Here is a 20496-nt window from a genome sequence, read left to right on the forward strand (position 1 = left end):
AGTGCCATATATTGTTCTACTTGAAGTTTATATAAGCAAGACATGGTACTTCATTCAAATAAGGCCAGGGTCTAAGTTGAAATGGATAAGTATAGTATAGTGAGATGTGACAGAAAAAAACAACAACAACAACAAAAAACAAAGAGAGGCCAGAGAGGAGGGGAGGGGAGAGGAAAAAAGTGGAGAGGAAAAGGGAAGACAAGAAACAGGAGCGAAGGAACAGGGATGAGAGGGGAGGGAGGAGGGATGAAAGAAGAGTAGGAGGGGAAGATAAGACAAAATGCAGTGCTGGGTGTCAAACCCAAGCCTCTCCTATACAAAGTATGTACTCAAGTCCTTTGAGCTAATTTCTCAATCTCTGAACTTACCTTTGAAGTGTGATTATGATTAATCTTGGTGAAGAGGCAAGAAGGAATTATGTCTGGAACAATTAGTACAAAAATACAAAGACTTGGAAAAGTATGATTTAGTCTCTAACACTATGCATACATTATTCTTTTCAATTGTATATTATTATATATTATAATAATATAATAAAATAAAATAATATAATAATATATTATATTATTCATTATTATATTCAATATTATTTTCAATTTAAAATTTTTAAATATTATCAAAAATAATATACAAGTAACTATACAAAAAACAATAATCTTACCTTAATATTAATTATAATATCAGGTTTCAATTTTAAGTTTTTAATGAAGTCTATCTGCTGTGAAATAGTTAAGGTATCCTCTGAAGGTGATGGTATGTCAGTTATTATATAACCTGTAGTGTAAAATATAGAAGCTTTTCAAATATGTGAGCAAGGCTTTATTATTACTTTTAATATGTCTAGTTGTTGGGGCCAGAGCAGTGGCGCAAGCAATAGGGCATCTGGCTTGCCCGGGCTAGTCTGGAACGAACCACAGTTCGATCCACCTACATCCCATATGCCCCCCCCCCCCAAGCCAGGAGCAATTTCTGAGCACATAGCCAGGAGTAACCCCTGAGTGTCACAGGGTGTGGACCCAAACCCAAAACCAAAAGACAAGTCTAGCTTTTGATGAATACTAATATAGGGCTTATAATCAGATCAAATATTTTAATAGTTGTTACTACAACATGAAATATGACTATGAATAATACGTTTTCCAAAAAAATATCCATGCTAATAATTGTTTAGTCTCATGTAACAAAAGATTATCTGGGCCCATGGAGATAGGTCAGAGGGTTGGAGTGTATGCCTGACATCTATATGTCCTGGTTTCAGTCCCTGACAATGCATGATCCCATTCTCTCTGTGCCAGCAGGTGTAGTAGCCCTGACGACCCCAGCATTTCTGCGACCAGACAGCACTGCCATCATTGGGCCATAAATAAAAGAAAATCATAAGAAGAACTTTTGAAAAAAGACTCAAACTAGGACTACTGTATGATTCATCAATTTTACATCTATCTACCATCTAAAGAACACAGAAATACAAATTTAAAAAGATGGGGCCAGAGCCAGAGTGGTGGTGTGAAGTGGTAAGGTGTCTGCCTTGCAAGCACTAGCCTAGGATGGACCGCGGTTCGATCCCAGCGTCCCATATGGTCCCCTAAGCCAGGAGAGATTTCTGTGTGCATAACCAGGAGTAACCCCTGACCGTCACTGGGTGTGCCCCCCAAATAAAGATATACACACATTTACTTCATTATAACACTATTTATAATAACTATGATCTGGGGAGGAAAAAGCCTAATGCAATAACAGATGCATATATAAACAATGGAATACAATTCATGTATATAAAAAGATTAAATCTTTTGGGGGGCCACACCCAGTGACACTCAGGGGTTACTCCTGGATATGCACTCAGAAATTGCTCCTTGCTTGGGGGACCACATGGGATGCCGGGGATCAAACCCAGATCTTTCCTGGGTCGGCCATGTACAAGGCAAATGCCCTACCACTGTGTTATAGTTGCTGCTTCATCAGTGGAATTTGAGGAGTTCATATGAGGTAAAATAAGTCAAAAGGAGAAAGACAAATATTAAATAATCTCATTCTTATGTGGAGTATAAAGAAACAAAGCAAGGGAACAATCAATGTCCAATGAAAATAGATCTGTAGACTAACCACTAAATTGAAATTACTTGCGGGGAGAGATCCTAAGGTTTTGGTGGACTATTGAAGAGAGATATTGGCACTTCTGATATTTGATGTGATGTGGTAACATTGTACTCTCAAAACATATAAGCATGTACAATATTATTATTATTATTATTATTATTTTATTTTAGGTCATACCTGGCGGTGTTCTTCCTGGCTCTTTGCTTAGAAGTTGCTCCTGATAGGCTCAGGGGACCATATGGGATGTTGGGATTTGAACCACCATCTGTATTGGACTGGCTCCATGTAACACAAATGCCCTTCTGCTGTGCTATCTCTTTGACCCCAATATCTTATTTTCTTAAATTACACAAATGAGTGAGACTATTCTGTGTTTCTGTCCCTCTGACTTATTTCACTCAGCATAATAGTTCCCATGATCATCCATGTATAGGAAAATTTTATAACTTCATCTCTCCTGACGGTTGCATAGTATTCCATTGTAATCCATGTGAGAAAAACTCTTGAAATCTCAAATAATTCTTACAAGTGCAAGAGGATTTAAAAGTTTGGAAATTGTGTTTCCATATAATTCAGAGAATAACTATATCAAGAGGCAGAGAGATAGCACATCGGTAGGGCATTTGCATTACATGCAGCTGACCCAGGAGGTACCCCGTTCAATTCCTGGCATCCCATATGGGCCACTAGCCTGCCAGGGCCTATTTCTGAGTGCAGAGCCAGGAGGAACCTCTGAGCACTGCTGGATGTGGCCAAGAAACCAATCAACCCACCAACCAACCAATCAATCAATAAAATATAAAGTTTTTTAAAAAAAGAATAACTATAACAAAAGGTGGTTATTATTTGTCCATTAAAGACAAAAAAAAAACCCTTCAACATGGTTTCTGTAATTTTTTTTAAGGAAGGGGACCATGCAATGCTGGGGATTGATGTTGGGCTGTGAGAATGCCAGGAATGTGCTCAAGTTCTTTAATTATCTCACTGACCTTACCTTAAAATCTTTACTTAAGAGTGTTCTGATCACAATGTTTTATTTTTTTATTTTTAACTAGATCAGCCAGTCTCAAAAGAGACCAAAATCGTATTAGCTTTCTCAGGTACATATACAATTCTCCTAAGCTTTTGCTGACACTTAATTTCTGCTAATCCTGTGCTGGACACCCTCCATAATCAGTCCTAAGTACTTACCTTCAAAAGACAAGGATCTCTGGGATCTTGGTTTTTGGTTTATCCGAGCTAAATTCATGACTCTTGCCTTGCTATAATCCCTAGCTTACAACTTAGCTTAATGGCTTGCTTTTACAGTTGTCTTTGAAACGTGTAGAATAGTTGTGATAACCTAAGACATTTATCCTGTTGGACGCTCTTTAAATAAATCCAATATACTTGAACATGCATTGAAACATGCATGCTTGGAACCAACTTATCCCAGACCTTTATTTGCATGACACTCATTTTGGTGTGTTCTGCACACTGGATCTTTTGTCAAAAAGCAAAAACTAGTAAAAAAAAAATGTTTTTGAGGCAAACAGTAAACTCTAACCATAGGGAAACTAGTGGATGGATATTCTTTTATATTTTTTCCAGCTGTGAAAAAGGTAATGAGATAATTCACTTAAAATAATTTGCATCTTCTTGAAATACATTTACAGGTGAACTATATGATATGAATCAGTGGCTTGCTATTTAAGCCCATGTTCTTGTTGGGCACATATCTCACTTGCTTCTTTCTATATGTCTTTGCTTGCCTACTTCCATTCTGGAGAGGCCTGCTTTCTCTTTTGAATATACACTTCTCCCTTTCTCCTTTCACAACTTTCTAAATAAGTTTAATAGAAATTACCTTCTATTATGAACAACCTCTAAACCATGGTGTTTAAATAAAGTAATTTTAAAAAATAAAAAATATAAAAATTATATTAAATGAAAAAAGACATATGCAAAAAAGACAAATTTAATATTCTATTTTATGGAATGTCTAGAAAAGTCAAATCTATGAGATAGAAAACTAATTGATGACTGCCTAGCTCTAAAATTGAAAATGACTGCAAAGTGACATTCTAAAATTGCATCACAGTGATGTCTGTGAAACTCAGCAGTGTACTTCAATTATTGAATTGCATATTTAAAATAACAATTTTACTTTATATGTTAGATCTGTACAAAGTTTGTCAAAAAAGATTGGATTTACGGATATCATTTTACTCAAAATTGGTCAAATTATTAGCACAATAAAACTGCTGAGACGAGAAAATTTTTTTTTTTTTTTTTTTTTTTTTTTTGGTTTTTGGGCCACACCCGGCAGTGCTCAGGGGTTATTCCTGGCTGTCTGCTCAGAAATAGCTCCTGGCAGGCACGGGGGACCATATGGGACACCGGGATTTGAACCAACCACCTTTGGTCCTGGATCGGCTGCTTGCAAGGCAAACGCCACTGTGCTATCTCTCCGGGCCCCGAAAATTTTTATCGACATAATGAAGGTAGAAATTTCTTTCTCACTGACAAGGACATGATTTCTAAACACAATACTGAAATAAAAGTGCTTTGAAAACTAAAAAATAGGAAGATTCCTGCTAGTTAACAGTGGATGACAGTTATTTCATTTCTCCTCTAGGTGGTACTAGAATTCAAAAATGAACACCCCTACATTGTTAAATGCTGTAGTTTTGTACAAAACTACCTTTCCCTTTGAAATAGCAAACAAAGAAAAGTGTTAGTGCAATTGTTTTTTATTTATTTTTTTGTTTTTGTTTTTTGTTTTTGGGCCACACCCGGCGGTGCCCAGGGGTTACTCCTGGCTGTCTGCTCAGAAATAGCTCCTGGCAGGCACGGGGGACCATATGGGACACCGGGATTCGAACCGACCACCTTTGGTCCTGGATCGGCTGCTTGCAAGGCAAACGCCGCTGTGCTATCTCTCCGGGCGCAATTGTTTTTTAATCCAGAACTTTCTCCTAAATTAATTGTAGGATAATGGACACTTCAGGCCTGTTTCTATGACCACTCACACAAATTCTCAGCTGCTAAGGGGTTTTATACCCAAAACTCTTTCTAGTAAAGATGCAAGCCTAGGCTACCTTCAGCTTTAGCATCTAAACCACTTTTTTAGCCTTATTCAAATATTCTTTCCCTTCCCAATGCTGGCCTCTTGGTCTCATGCCATGGCCTCCATTAAATAATTATCACCTGTGGCCCTTTGAATTATACTGGGTGCCCCAGAGGATCATGTAGCTCTCAGTTAAATGCTAAAAAAAATAGTTTTCATTTTCTCAAAATAAATAAATAAATAAATAAAAACAAATTTTCAGCTGCACATTTCAGGTTGTATGATTACTAGTCCTGTTGAATTATTTCTATGATAGAACCACATTACTCTATTAAAATTTTTATTTATAAATAAGTTATTTAATTAAACCAACATTATACACAGTTACAAAGTTATTCATGATTGAGTTTTAGTCGCACAATGTTCTAACATCAGCAATGCACAATTCCCACCACTGATGTCCCCAGTTTCCCTCCTGTCTTCCTTCCTTGCTTTCTCCTCTGCCTGCCTCTGTGCCATTCTTGTCTCTATTTTTTAAACTGAATATCTGTGAGATAATGTTGTTCATGATTGAATGTTAGTCATACAATGTTCTCACCCATCCATTCACCAATGCACACTTCCTACCATCAATGTCTCCAGTTCCCTCCCCACACATCACTGTTCTCTCCCCTGCCTGCCTCTGTGCCAGACATTTTTCTTTACTCTTTCACTCTTTTTCCTTTTAGGCACGGTGGTTTGTGATACTGTTACTAAATGGGTAATGTCTCTGTAGGGTAGAAATTTTTCTTCACTTGTTCTCTCTTTTCCCACTTTCTCCTTTTAGGCACTGTGGTTTGAAATACTGCAATTAAGTGAGCATCATGTATATCATTTTACTTTCTTAGACCACCCACTTAGGATAATCACTCTTATCCAGAGTGATTATTTCCAACTATCACTGTCAGTCATATCACTGTCATGTACCATCAGGAGTCACTCCTGACCACAGAGCCAGGATTAACCTCTGAACAAAGTGGGCATATCCACTATATTTGGCAAAAAAAACCCAAACAAACAAAAACAAGTAAACAAGCAAGTAAAACTACTGGAATAGGGACCAGAGCAATTGTACAGAGGAGAGGGTACTTACAGCTGACCTTGGTCTGATCCCTGTCATCCCATATGGTACACTATGCACTTCTAATTTTTTACCAGGAGTAAACCATGAACACTGCCAGGTGTGAAACAAAAAGCAAAAACAGACAAACAAGTCTATCTGAACAAAAGTAAATAATAAAGAAAACAAAAAAAACCATTGAAAAATGTGGAGAGGCACTGAACAGACATGTCCTCAATGAAGACATATGGAAAAAAGTGTTCAGTCTCATTGGCTATCAGGGAAATGCAAATAGAACAAATCTTATTTAAAAATATTATTAATAATAATATTACAATCTTATTGCAGTATACCAAAATGCTCCTTGGCATCTATCTTAAAAACAGAAAAACATTAATTTAAAATGATGCATGTATACTCATGGTGTTATAGTGCAATTTACATTAGCTAAGATCTGGGAATAACTGAATGCCTAAAAAGAGATGACTATATAAAGAAATTATGATATATATGCATGTATACATACACACAATAAGGTACTACTTAGTTATAAGAAAAGATGAAAGCTGCATTTGCTATAGCTTTGATGAAACTTGAAGTTATCATATTAAGCATATTGAGTCAGAAAGAAAAGGTTAATACTGAATGATCTTACATATATTTAAAGTTTCAATAAACAAAACAAGGGAATAGGCTATGGCCAATGGAAGTAAACCCTGAGATACTGGCATTGAAACTGAGTCTGCCAAGCAAGATTGGGGCATAAAAGTTTAGGATAAAACAAAATCTAGGGACCAGTCTGGAGGAAATTGCCACTGAAGTATAGTGCAGTAAGATTATAATATTATTATAAAATAAGGATAACTCAATAGAATAAGAAGTAAATTATCTGAACAACTCAAGGAAATGAAGACTACTGGAATACTATACTAGGGTTTTTTTTTTAAAAAAGAAAACCCACAAGTTATTTATGTATCTGGTAAAGCATGAATTTTAAGGATGCTTAGTGAGTCGCTGATGTTAAAACAAAAATAAACATACCAAAGTGTGACACTTGCTGGGAGTTGAGCTTCTCTAACAGAAGCTTAATGATGAGTTCATCTGGAATGCTGAGTCCACTGTTTAACATGGCTTGCAACTGGGAACAAGCAAAGACAGTGTCTATGATTGCATTGTTTAGCTATGGCACAGCAGAGCCTTTTTAAAAGTATATCAAACATAGATTTATTTACCAAGTTTCCCGATGGAGTATCAGATGCAATTGCTTCTTCCAAAACTGTTAAAACTAGAATATGAATTCAAAATATTAGTTCAAACAGGTATAAGAATTGCCAAATTAAGAATTTTTTGTGTTTTGTGTTAATGAGGACACATATTGTGTTAATAAGGACACTTAGATACTTGATTTAAATCTAATCAGTAGCAAAAGGTACTCCATAGCTTCTTCGGGAAGCTAATGTTCTAAATGCCTGTTTCCTAAATGTCCTATGCAAGACTGGGAGGATAGAATAGTCCCTTTTATAACCATGAAATATGCTCAGAGCTAATACATTTTTTATAGATTGTAATGAAGTACAACATTCATAGATAAACATTTAAAAAGTTGGGTCTCCAGGTGAAATTCTAGTGATTTTTTTTTTAGTTGCTTGTTTTGGGAACCATAGGGCAATGCTTAGGGACCATGACCCTACTCACTACTCACTACTCACTAGTAATACTAGGAAACCATGTAGTGAATTCAATTCTCTGGCAAGCAAAGCATTCATTCTAGCTCTTCGAGCTTTCTCTAGAGTTCCTCTTTCCTTTCTAAGAGAAAAAATTTGGGAACAGAGTTTACGGTGCTTGTCTTGTCTTATATGCAGCTGACCTAGGTTCAATCCCGAGCACCGCAGTATCATCCAACTCCTCCCTAACTCCCCCGCCCCCAATAAGAAAATTTTATCCCTTGCTAGAAGATATCATGGGATAGAAATGACAGCACACAACATAGGGGATGGCCCAGAAGCCAAATTATATCTCTAGCAGCTAGTAATATATAGAAAGCTTGTATTCCTAATTGCGTGCTACAAGTAAAAATTTTATCAGATAAAGATAATTATAATTTGTGTGTTTTCTATATGTTACCAAATTATTCTTCCCAAAATTGTATTAGATAATAGTTTTACTAATATAACATTGAACAGTCACTGACAATGATTGTAGAAACTTTAGATTTTGTTTTCAATTTGATATGTAAATATAGATCATTATTAATTTAGATATATTTCTTTGAATACTGATGAGGTTATTTTTATATTTGTTTATCTTCATTGTTAAAAATTAATTTCTGGGGGTCCAGAGAGATAGCACAGCGGTAGGGCATTTGCCTTGGACGCGTCCAACCCCTGAGGGACCCCCGTTCGATTTCCTGCATCCCATATGGTCCTTCAAGCCTAGAAGGAGTGATTTCTGAGCTCAGCGCCAGGAGCAAGGACTTAGCGCCGCAAGATCTGACCCAAACCACATACCCCCTCAAGATATTTTCCTTTCTGAGATGGAATGATAGCACAGCAGGTAGGTTGTTTGCTTTGAATGCAGCCAACCCGAGACTGATTCAGTTCGATCCCTGGTATCCCATATAGTCCCCCATGCCTGCTAGGAATGCTTTCTGAGTGCCCTGAGCGCATCAGTTGTGCCCCACCCACCCCCAAATTCATTTCTTTACTTACCTTTCTATTAGGGCATAAATGATATTACCGCATTATATATAGCAACCCTTATGCACTGCAAAGAATACAAAGCAATGTATAGATAGTACAAGGATAAAGTTTATAATTAAAGATAATTGTGTTCTTGAAAAATACTGTCATGGGCAGCTGTGAAAGTTCACTCTTATCTTTTATAGGGAAACATTGAACATACACATATACAGAAGAGTCTTAAATTGTGAAATTTGAGAATGTAAACAATAAAATGTAATCAAAGGCCTTTTTTATATAGATATCCAAAATTCTGTGAACAAAACTATGATTAATGGATGAGCAAAACATTTTTGTTGCTTTATATGATATATATTGTGTTAGTGAGACATGATAAAGAAAAATACAAAAAAAATCATAGAATCTTGATGGTATTTACTATATAATTCTTTGCAACTTCATGCAAATTTGGCAGAATTCATAATGAAATATTTGGGAGAAAAGGTGAAATTTACCTTCAACAGGAATACATTTCCATGTATGTGATATATGATGGGCCAATGTTGTCTTCCCAACACCCTTAAAAAGAAAGATGATATTTAAAACTCAGTAGAACTACTATTTACTAGTGAAAGGGATAATTTTATTTTAAAAGAGTATTGCATATCATTATTACAGACATATTATCAAGTATTTTTCAAAAAATAAATAAAGAGTAGAACCTATATATTCATAGCTTCATTTTACTCTACAAACTGTCACATTTGCCACATTTTATGAGGTTATTTAAATAAGAAATGTTTCCTTTTACCTTGAGATTAAGCAGAAAGTTTCTCCACAATGACATTCTAAGTATCATTCTCTTTTGATTGTCAAGTTTTGAATTTCAAACTCAAATTATTGTGGTTATGTGGTTATGTTGACATTTGTGATTTTATTTCCTTCATAAAGTTTAAAATCATGAATGCTTTGACATATTTATATTTATATTTAGCAACTTTCAAGAGCAAAACTTTCCATTACTTTGAATCTTTGAACAGAACATTGCAAAGATAAAATATTCCTTTAACAAAGTACCATTTCTATCTTAATGCTTTGGGCCACATTGAGCAGTGCTCAGGGTTTACTCCTGGATCTGTGTTCAAGGATCTTTCATGCCAGGTGTGGGAGACCATCTGTGGTGCCAAGGATCATGTGGGTGGGCCACATGCATGGCAAATGTCCTGATCACTGTTCTATTGCTTCAGCCTCTCTCACTGTTGATTTTTAAAACACCACAACTTTTCACAGAAAAATAATGAAAATTAATAAAAGTTAGTGAAACTATTTCCTTATACCTGTACCAAGGTCCATATTAAATTAAATCAAATAAGGATTTTAGTTCTTAGCCTCTGCATCCTAGAGAAGGTCTTAGCTACTTGTTCGTGTTACCTACTAATAACAACCAGCTAACTCAGTAACTAAAAATATCTCAGAGGTTTGTACTAGTGGAGAATAGGAAGGCAAGTGATCTTTCAAAAGCCACATTTGGTTTCTTCCTGCTAGGAGAGATTCTACATAGGTTCACTATCACACTGGGTGAGACAAGTTTCTTCTCTGTGGCTTTAAATTTTCATAGAGGGACCTACTAGTTTATCTCTATTATGGATGCCCAATCTTCACATACCCAGAGAGCCTCATAACAAATTTGATAAATACTTCTCAAGCCACAAATGTGTCTGGAAAAAAATCACGAGTTATGTATACTATTGATGGACATGATGTAGTGCTCTGGAGGTAATTTCTTATGATACAAAAATTTAAAGGTAGGGATGGAGAGATAGCATGGAGGTAAGGCATTTGCCTTGCATGCAGAAGGTTGGTGGTTCAAATTCCAGCATCCTATATGGTCCCCTGAGCCTGCCAGGAGCGATATCTGAGCATAGAGGCAGGAGTAACCCCTGAGCGCTGCCAGGTGTGACCCCAAAACAAAAAACAAACAAAAACAAAAATAATGTAAAGATAAGTACAATTGAGGCTTCTTTTCATTAACAGTGTGAAAAGAGAGAGAACGTTATCAACTTACAACTAATAAGATTTCATATTTTAAGAAATATAAAGAAAGGAACAACATCATAGTAGTCTCTTCTCTGTCCTAACAGCACTGCTCCACTATTTGTGACAAGTTTCCTACAATGGACTGGTCCTCCTGACCCTCCTCTTTATTGTATATGGGTATTATTAGCACAATAATAGCTGAAACTGATCACTCTGGACTATAACTGGGTATTTGATGGAGATAAGGTGATATGCATGGTATCCCTCCATTAATAATAGTGAAAACAACGGTGTCTAAAGAGAAAAAACTAAAAGTAGAGGGGGGGAAAAGGGAGAAGGGAGAATGGGGAGGAAGAGAGAGAGAAAGAAAGAAAGAAAAAGAAAGAAAGAAAGAAAGAAAGAAAGAAAGAAAGAAAGAAAGAAAGAAAGAAAGAAAGAAAGAAAGAAAGAAAGAAAGAAAGAAAGAAAGAAAGAAAGAAAGAAAAAGAAAGAAAAGAAAGAGAGAGAGAAAGAGAGAGAAAGAAAGAAAGAAAGAAAGAAAGAAAGAAAGAAAGAAAGAAAGAAAGAAAGAAAGAAAGAAAGAAAGAAAGAAAGAAAGAAAGAAAGAAAGAAAGAAAGAAAGAAAGAAAGAGAGAGAGAACTAAATGCCTACCTCAGAGGCTGGCAGGGGAAGGGGGGAGGGAAATGGAACATTGGTGGTGGGAAATGTTCATGGGTGAAGGGTGGTGTACACTGTAAGACTGAAACTCAATTATGAACAACATTGTGATCATGGTGTTTAAATAAAAGGAAAAAAGTAAAAACAACAGACACAAAAATAGTATATACTGATTTTCTTTCTTGTATGACAATATAAGATTCTGACTTTTAAAATAAAAAGATTATATAATGACTATTATAGATAACTTACTGGTTTTCCAAATACAGCAAAACAAACAGGTTTCGACAACATAAAGTTTTTCTCAGCATCATCTTCATTAAATATATCTACGAAAGGGTGCTCCTCTTTCATCTTGTGTATGGCCGTCATACAAAGCACTATAAGAAGAAAGAGTCAGAATATTAAAGCACCCATTTTAGTTGGAACACAATGGGCAGAATTGGAAAACTAGACTATTGTATGAAGTCTAGAAAATAATCCATGCTACCAGATGCATTGATTTTTAATAACTCAAATACACCAAAATCTCAAATTAAAACCATCTATTACACTTGTAAAGACTGTTAATTTCAAACAAAAAACAAATTCAAGAGATTTACAGTATACATACAATACTAAAACAAATTCGCTAAAGAAGACAATTGGAGAAAATACACATATAAAAAGCATATACTTCTTAATTTTTCACTAAGGACCAAATTAGATGTGGTGTATATATATATATATGATTACCCATATATAAATACCCATATATATGGATATGATTGTATGTTTATATTTTAATCTGAAGCAATATAAAACAACGTTCAGTCATAAAAAGTAATTTTAGATATAATCACTTATAGTTTTGTATTTAGGAAGTTCTAGTTGATTCTTGGGAGAGAACTCTCCAAATGTAATGTAGTTTTCACAATTTTTACTTCTATAAATTTAAAAAATAAATAACTGTAAGCAGGATTCACTTAAGAATTATATTTAGAGTCTGTTATTTTGGTCATTAACTAAATATCTTTATTTTTTTTGTTTTTATTTTAGGGTCACACCAGGTAGTGCCTAGGGGTTACTCCTGGCTTTTTGCTCAAAAATTACTCCTGGCAAGGCTTAGGGGACCATATTGGATGTCAGGGATCAAACCAAGTTTGGCTGAATGCAAGGCAAACAACTTACCTACTATGCTATCTCTCTGACCTCATTAAATAAATTTCTAAGGATAAAACTACTATTTTAAAGATTATGTCCTGTGTTGGAGCGGTAAAGTGCTTGCCTTAATATTATGACCATCATGGATCCATCCCCAGCACTGCCAGGAATGATCCCTAAGTCCAGGGCCAGCAGTAAGCCCAGTATAGGTGGCTGGATGTAGTTGAAAAAAAGAAAGGAGGGAGGGTAGGTGGGAAGAAGTGAGGAAGGAAGGAAAGAAGGAAGGAAGAAAAAAGAGAAATAAAAGAAGAAAACAAAAAACCCAAAAAACTATGCAAACTATGTTTAAAACTTGAAATCTCTTTTTCTGAGTTTATAATTCAGAAAGAATTCAGGTCATTTGGGAGTCTGTTTTTTACATAAAGACCATATTTTGTTTTCAAAAAATTGTGGACTAATTTTATAGTAAATATTTACATATATTCAAAATATTTCTATATGTAAAAAGAAAAAATAGCATCTGGCATATTTCTGATCACAATAAAATAATAAAAAAAGAATTTAAAGTCCAGCATATAAGATGACTTTTTAACTCATGAAAAACTTCTTAAAAGTTGGGGTCATCTTATATGCTGGTATACAGCATGCTGAAACTTACTCCAGCTTCAGGGATGAGTGATCCGCCCCCCTCTTACCTCTGCATCCCTCTGTTCAGCTTTCATGGAACACAGAGGAGGTGCTTTGTCTCCTTCTAGCTGTCCTATTAATCACTGCACCCCAGCCAGCTGCACTTGGAGGAGCCCCCTCTCCCTGCTCTCAATGTAGATCACAATGAGAAAAAAAAATCAGTCACTCACTACAAATGACAAATGTAAAATGATTGTTGGCACTCCAAAGTCTAGCTTCATTAAACATATACTGTTAACCTTTGAGGGTTATACTCTTTTTCTCTTATGTTTTTTTAATTTCCATTTGGTATGTGTTAAAAGAGACATAGTCTATTATGGCAGGAGACAGCCCCAAACCTATATTTTAACAGGAAAAGTAGGGGGTCATCTTATATGCCCAGTCATTTTATATGGCGAAAAATATGGTACTAATTCTTTTTTCTTTTGTTTTTCTTTTTCGGGGCCACACCCATTGATACTGAGGGCTTACTCCTGACACTGCTTAGGGATTTCTGTGCTTGGGGAACTAAAGATCTAATTCTGTTTTGTTTGGGGCCACACCCTGGTGGCACTCAGGGGTTACTTTATCTCTGTGCTCAGAAATCACTCCTGGTACGCTGGGGGAACCATAGAGGATGCTAGGGATGGAACCTAATTCAGTCGTGTACAAAGCAAACACCCTTTGCCTTGTGCTATCACTCTGGCCCTGAAATTTCTAATTATTAAAGTCAAAACTGTATTCTAATAAATCTTCCTAATCATTCATTAAAAATACAGAAAAATTGAGGGTGGAGTAATAATACAGTGGGTAGGATGTTTGCTTTTGCAGATGGCCATCCCAGGTTGTATTCCCAGCATTTTATATGGTCTCTAAGCACACCCAGGAAGTAATTACTGAGTGCAGATCCAGGAGTAACTCATAAGCACTAATGGATGTGGCTTAAAAGCAAACTGAAAAATAGAGAAAATAATGATGTTTTTGTTTAGAACTAAAGAGGCAAGGCAAACTATGATTAACTACTTAAAATAATTTTATTTAAACCATCACTGTAACACTAATAATAAATGCATATATACTAGCTACAACATTTTACTGATGGTTAGTAGAGAGACCCAAATAAAGAAACACAATATATTTTAAAAATTTTAAATTTGAAACAATATCAACTATCTTCAAGTTTGCATATACAATGAACTTTTCTTTTTTATTTTTTATCTATTTATTTATTTATCTATTTTTTTGACTTCTCTATTTTGGTGTAGATATTGAAGCTGATGTCTCCAATTTTATTTTATTTTATTTTTATCCTTATGTAGTTTCTTTTTTATACTTTATTTAAACACCATGGCTATAATATTGTTCATAATACATTTGTTGTTTTTTCCACAGTTAAAGTCATTCAATATACAAAACCCTTTACCAGTGCACATTTCCCACCACTGATGTCTCCAATTTCCTTCCCATCCTCCTTTATGCCTTCTTCCCTGCCTGTCTCTGGGACATACATTTTTTTCTTTTCTCTCCTCTCCTGCACTCCCCTACTCTCTCTCCTTTCCTCTTCTCCCTCTCCCCCTATTCAGAATGTCTGGACTAACTTTTATGAGGAAACCACTTCCTAGACTTCAGCCTCATCACTACAGAACAGAAATACAGTACTACCTTCCCCTCTGGACTGCAGAAGACCCATCTGAAAAACAGGAATGGAAAACAACTGGTGAAGTAGGAGACAGGCTGTTTGCTATTTTTCCTTGAGCAATCTTTTTTTAGATTAGTATGCACAATTTTATATAACTAAATTGAATCATCCAGAGGAAATAAACGTAGTTTTAGAATCTCACAGCCATTCAAGACTTAATGGAACAAATAGCAAAAAAACACCAACAGACATATTCAAGAATGGAAATTGAAACTAAACAAAAACAAAAGTTCAGTTCCAGATGGTTTTACAAGTGGTTTCTTAAAGGTTTAGAGTCAAAGGAGCACTGTAAAAACAGTGTTAGAGTGGCAATTATCGTTTGCATAGCCCACCAAAGTATGGGGGACATGGAAAGGAAAAACATTGGCCTAAATACAAGGAGACCTTACCCCTGAAGTTTCCTGACATAAGTCCAATTCTAGGCTCCAGGCAAACTAGTTTGTCCAATCCAGGTCATTGTCTGTAGTGCCCATACAGTTTTATTTTTCACACAGTCTCTGTTGTTGGTATGATGTTTCTGTATTGAAGATCCTGGAATCTGTATACCCTACTTTGAAGTCAGGATGTTGCGTAGCGTCATCTAATTTCAACTCACAATTAGGGCAATGCAGAAAGCCCTGTCCAGTACGCAGGTCATTTTTGTTGTTGTTTAAATCTCAATGTTAAGGGAAGACTCTTTTAAGTAAATCGGTGTCAGAGCAGCAGTAGAGTCTTCCCTGGTAGAGGATTGCTTCCAGGTGATGTCATAGACAACTTTTGATGTTTCATAGATGGCTTCCCTGATTCAGGGGTGAATGGAGAATGCCCAAACCTCTGAGGTTTGTGCCAGGTCATCATGTCAATGTTCAGGGTGTAAGGTCCCATTGCACCACAGGATTTGTGTGTTCCTATCTCTATTAGATAAGAACTTATTTGCATGTATATATTTTCCATTTTAATGTGGTAAAATGACTCTTACTGTCACACTTAGTTGTGTACATGGTGAGGTTCAGATTCATTTATACTGAAATAGTATTTTATATTATATTTTATACATAAAATAATATATTACATTGATTCTATGTGTGTAGAACTATGCATCAAGGAAATGTAAACTGAAGTTAACTATGACTCATTAGCAGCAAAATCATGAAGTAACCAGGATTCAATATAGCAAGTGATAAAGAAGTTTTTTATGAAAATATTACAAAACTTTATGAAGACACTCTATGAGTAGACTTCAAAATTAGAATAAATTGAATCCGGGGCCGGAGAGGTGGCGCTAGAAGTAAGGTGTCTGCCTTGCAAGCGCTAGCCAAGGAAGGACCGCGGTTTGATCCTCTGGGTTCCCATATGGTCCCTCCAAGCCAAGGGCAATTTCTGAGCGCTTAGCCAGGAGTAACCCCTGAGCATCAAATGGGTGTGGCCCCCAAAAAACCAAAAACAAAAAAAGAATAAATTGAATCCTGTAGACTAGTACATAATTATTGAAACAACAAAAAGTGTGCCTGAGTAAATGGAATATGATCATATGTCTCTGTGTGATTTAGTAATATTTCTGTGGATTTAACTTGACAACATTATTTTAATATTATAGAAAAATACACAATAAGAGCCATCATTAGCTGCTTAAAATATTTTAATGAAAAATTTCATGAAACATAAGCTGGAATGGCAAGTTTTAATATTTAAAAAAGTAATGCAAATGGGAAAATTGTAATAGAAGATACACATCTTTCAAATTTAGAACATTTCTGTTCTGACAAATAGCTTTCCTAAGTACCTATTTTCAGTTACCAAAAGAAATCCAAGGAGCAGGACCAAAGTATTAGTACCAGAGTATTGGTACAGCAGGTAGGGTGTTTACATTGTAATAGTCTACCTTGGTTAGATACCTTGTATCCCATATAGTCCTCTCCAGTACCTTCCAGGAATAATTCCTAAATGCAGCACCAGTATTTACCTCTAAGCATATTGGCTGTGGCCCCAAAACAAAAACAAAAACAAAAATATGAACCAACGGCAAAAGAAATCCAAGAAGCATTTCTGTTTTGTGATACTAAGGTAAAGAGTGAAACGAGCATCAGTCTTTGTTTTGCAGAAAGAACATCATGAGCTGCAGTCATTAAGTTCATTCTTCAGAAATGATTTATGGTGATGGTGTATTTATCAGGCTTTCCAGCTTTTCCTTTAGGAGTGATATTTTAGTTAAGTTTTTTAAAACTATTTATTGGTTGATTAATTGATTAGTTGTTGGGCCACACCCTAAAGTGCTCAGGTGTTACTCCTGGCTCTGCACTCAGAAATCGCCCTTTGCAGGCTGGGGGACCAAATGGGATGCTAGAAATCGAAACGGGTACCTCCCAAGTTGGCCGCATGCAAAGCAAACTCCCTACCACTGTGCTATCTCTCCGCCCCCTGGTATTTTAGGTTTTATGACTTAGTAGATTATTTGGAGGACCTGAAAGTGCTTAAAAATTCTTCTATATAAGTAATAGTAATTCATCAACCTTTTGCTTTTTGTCATGTTTGCTTAAAAAGTTTCCCTAGAGCTACACTAGGATGGCAAAGAATACCTATAGTGCCCAAATAATTGCTAGGATTATCAACAGAAACCAGGAGGACACCCCCAGGAGAAGTTCTTGCCAGGCAAGGGAATATGATAATGCAGGATTTTATTAACATGTGGTTTAGTGGTTCAACATCAGGCTAGAATAACTCATCCTCATTTGTTGTTATAAAACTTTTTTGAAGCTTGGCAAAGAGTAGCTTGCTACAGAAAACAAGACAGAAGGGCAGGAACTGCTTTGAAAGAATCAAGAGGAGGTTATCAAAGGCTCACAGGAAACAAGTTCATTGGGTTTATTTTATGAGGCCAGGGAACACATCAGGAAACACTCTGGCATGGCCAGAAGACACTTTCCTCATGAATAATGTGAGGAATAAACTTAGAAGGGGACACCATGCTTTGTGAGCCAAGTGGAATGGAAGGTTGCTATGACATGGAGTTCCTATGTGTCTTGATGGAAAATGCCAGGAGTTGGGAGAGCAGAGGTTGGGCAGTACTTAACAATCAGAAACAAAAAAAGAAAGCCATTAATAAAATGGACAGCATATCTAGCAGGTCACACAGAAATCTGTGATGAGAGTTGAGGGGACAGCTAACCAGCCAGACAAAGACAGAGACAGAGAGAGGGAGACAGAAAGGAAGAAAGAGAGAGACAAAGACAAAGAGAAGAGTTACTCAGGGTGAGACAAATGATCAGTCAACAGAAGTGATGATTAAATTACATTTATAAAAATGACAGAACAACCAAGACACAGTGAACTTTCACAAATGTAGTTGCCATGTTCACACCCAGACAGGTCCATAGACTTACTATTTTCTTGAAATAGATGTAAACCAAGCTATAAAAAATCATGGGTATATACTGGTGACACAGCTGAAATCTGGCAATTTCAGCAGGAGAGGGTCAGGCCAAAAGCCCTTACTCTGCTGAAGTCACACCTGCTGCATCTATCACCCATAATCGCCACTTTGCTTATAGTCCTTCTTCACAATTCCTCTATGATTCTCTGCAGACATGCCAATCTGACCAGACTCTAGGTATGCTGGTATTTGGGCTGATATCAACAAGACTTTTTGGAGTGACTACAGGTACCTTTAACCCCCCCCCCACTCTCTCTCTCTCACACACACACACACACACACACACGCGCGCGCGCGCACGCACACACACGCACACACACACACACACACACACACACATCTACTACTCTGGGATACCTGGCAGCTGAGAACATGTTCCACAAAAACTGCGGTATCAGTAACAGTGTTTTGAATTCCTGAACTACTTCATTTGTTTGATGCTGTCATCCCCATAGAAACACACCAGTTTATATGCCAATGTATAGCTGAGGTTACTTAATGTTTGGAAACAAATGAAATAACAAGAGAGTACTTAACCTCTGCCAATGCCTTAATGATCTCATTAGAGAAACAATAGTTTTCACAAATTTGCTTGCCACTATACTTTTTTTTAATTTCTTCTCTTCCTTTTCCCCTTTTCTATTCTTTAAAAAAAATAACTTATCTGAAAAATGTATTAGTCAATTATGTCAACTATGTGATGTATTTTCTTTACATAAAATAAATAAGTTAAAAAAAAAGACACAGTGAACTTAACCAAGTAACTGCCATTGCAAATGCTGTACTGATGAGATCTTTACTAGCCTAGCATTTCATCTGGCAGTTCTCTGTAGGTGCCATCTGGTGATGTGCTACTTTTCCCACCAGAAAAGGGGGCTAAATATAGTTTTTATTTACTCAGAATAGTTAGCAATAGAATATCAATCTTAATTTGGGGTTCTCTTGCTCTTTGAAACAAATGCCATATTGTGAAGTTTAATTTAGCATAACCCTTTAACACACATCGTTCTCTGGTACTTATCTCACATACCAGACAGGAGGCAGTAGCAAAAAACTAAGGAGGTGGACCAGTGTTTTCAAACTTTCTGCACTATGCATCAGTGCTTGAAGACTACTGGTTTAGTTAATCCAAAATGCTGACTGTGTCAGACCTGGTGAGAACCAGTTTATAGAGAAGTTTGCTTGATAATATTCCTATTACTAGTTTCCTTCTCTTTCTCACTGAAGTTTCCTTTTATCACTTCTCACAGAAACTACTGGCCTTCAATTTTGTTTTTGTTTTTGTTTGTTTTGGGGGCCACGCTTGGTGATGCTCATGGGTTACTCCTGGCTATGCGCTCAGAAATCGCTCCTAGCTTGGGGGATCATATGGGGCGCTGGGGGATTGAACCGAGGTCCGTCCTAGGTTAGCGCGTGCAAGGCAACTACCCTACTGCTTGCACCACTGCTTCCAGCCCTCAATTTTTTGTCTCAGTATCTGGCTCTGGATAAATACAACAGATAAGACCAAATGAAATGACTTCATTGTAGAATTTAGAAGCCACAATACGTATTTTAAGAGCTGTTTTAACTGAAAATGTAGGAAATACTCAGAAGTTGGTCTCTATTATGAAACAGAAATAATTAATTCCCCAGTTAAAAGATCTCAGTTAATGCAAATACTAAAAAGGCATCCTCATTTCTGAGCTCTCACTAAAAGGAATATGAAAGGAAATTAGAAATAAGCTTTCTGGTGAGTGGTTAGTGAGTGACAAAGGAGGTGACATAGTTACTAGAAGAACATGTGCTCCCTTTACCCTCCTGCTGGAAGCCAGCCTCACCAATGTTGTTCTGGGGAGGTCAGAACGCACAAAAATTGCAGAAGCACCAGCCCCGCGTGGAAATGAAAGTCAGAATCTCCACAGGCCTGTTGCCTGCTCTTGCAGAAAAAAATTTCAGAAGACAAATAATAAAGCAAC

General features: G+C 36.4%; 1 protein-coding gene across 1 annotated transcript in view; it reads right to left on the reverse strand.

Annotated features, from left to right (window-relative positions):
• The window catches only part of AK9 (adenylate kinase 9), a 190930-nt gene extending 178937 nt beyond the window's left edge, over positions 1 to 11993 (reverse strand). The window contains 5 exon segments of the mRNA XM_049772605.1: positions 662 to 774; positions 7290 to 7386; positions 7481 to 7533; positions 9442 to 9505; positions 11874 to 11993. Of these exon segments, the coding sequence (XP_049628562.1) occupies positions 662 to 774; positions 7290 to 7386; positions 7481 to 7533; positions 9442 to 9505; positions 11874 to 11993 (447 nt within the window).
• Positions 11994 to 20496: the final 8503 nt, after the last annotated feature.

This window comes from Suncus etruscus, chromosome 4 (assembly GCF_024139225.1).
Source record: "Suncus etruscus isolate mSunEtr1 chromosome 4, mSunEtr1.pri.cur, whole genome shotgun sequence".
NCBI classification, from domain to species: domain Eukaryota; kingdom Metazoa; phylum Chordata; class Mammalia; order Eulipotyphla; family Soricidae; genus Suncus; species Suncus etruscus.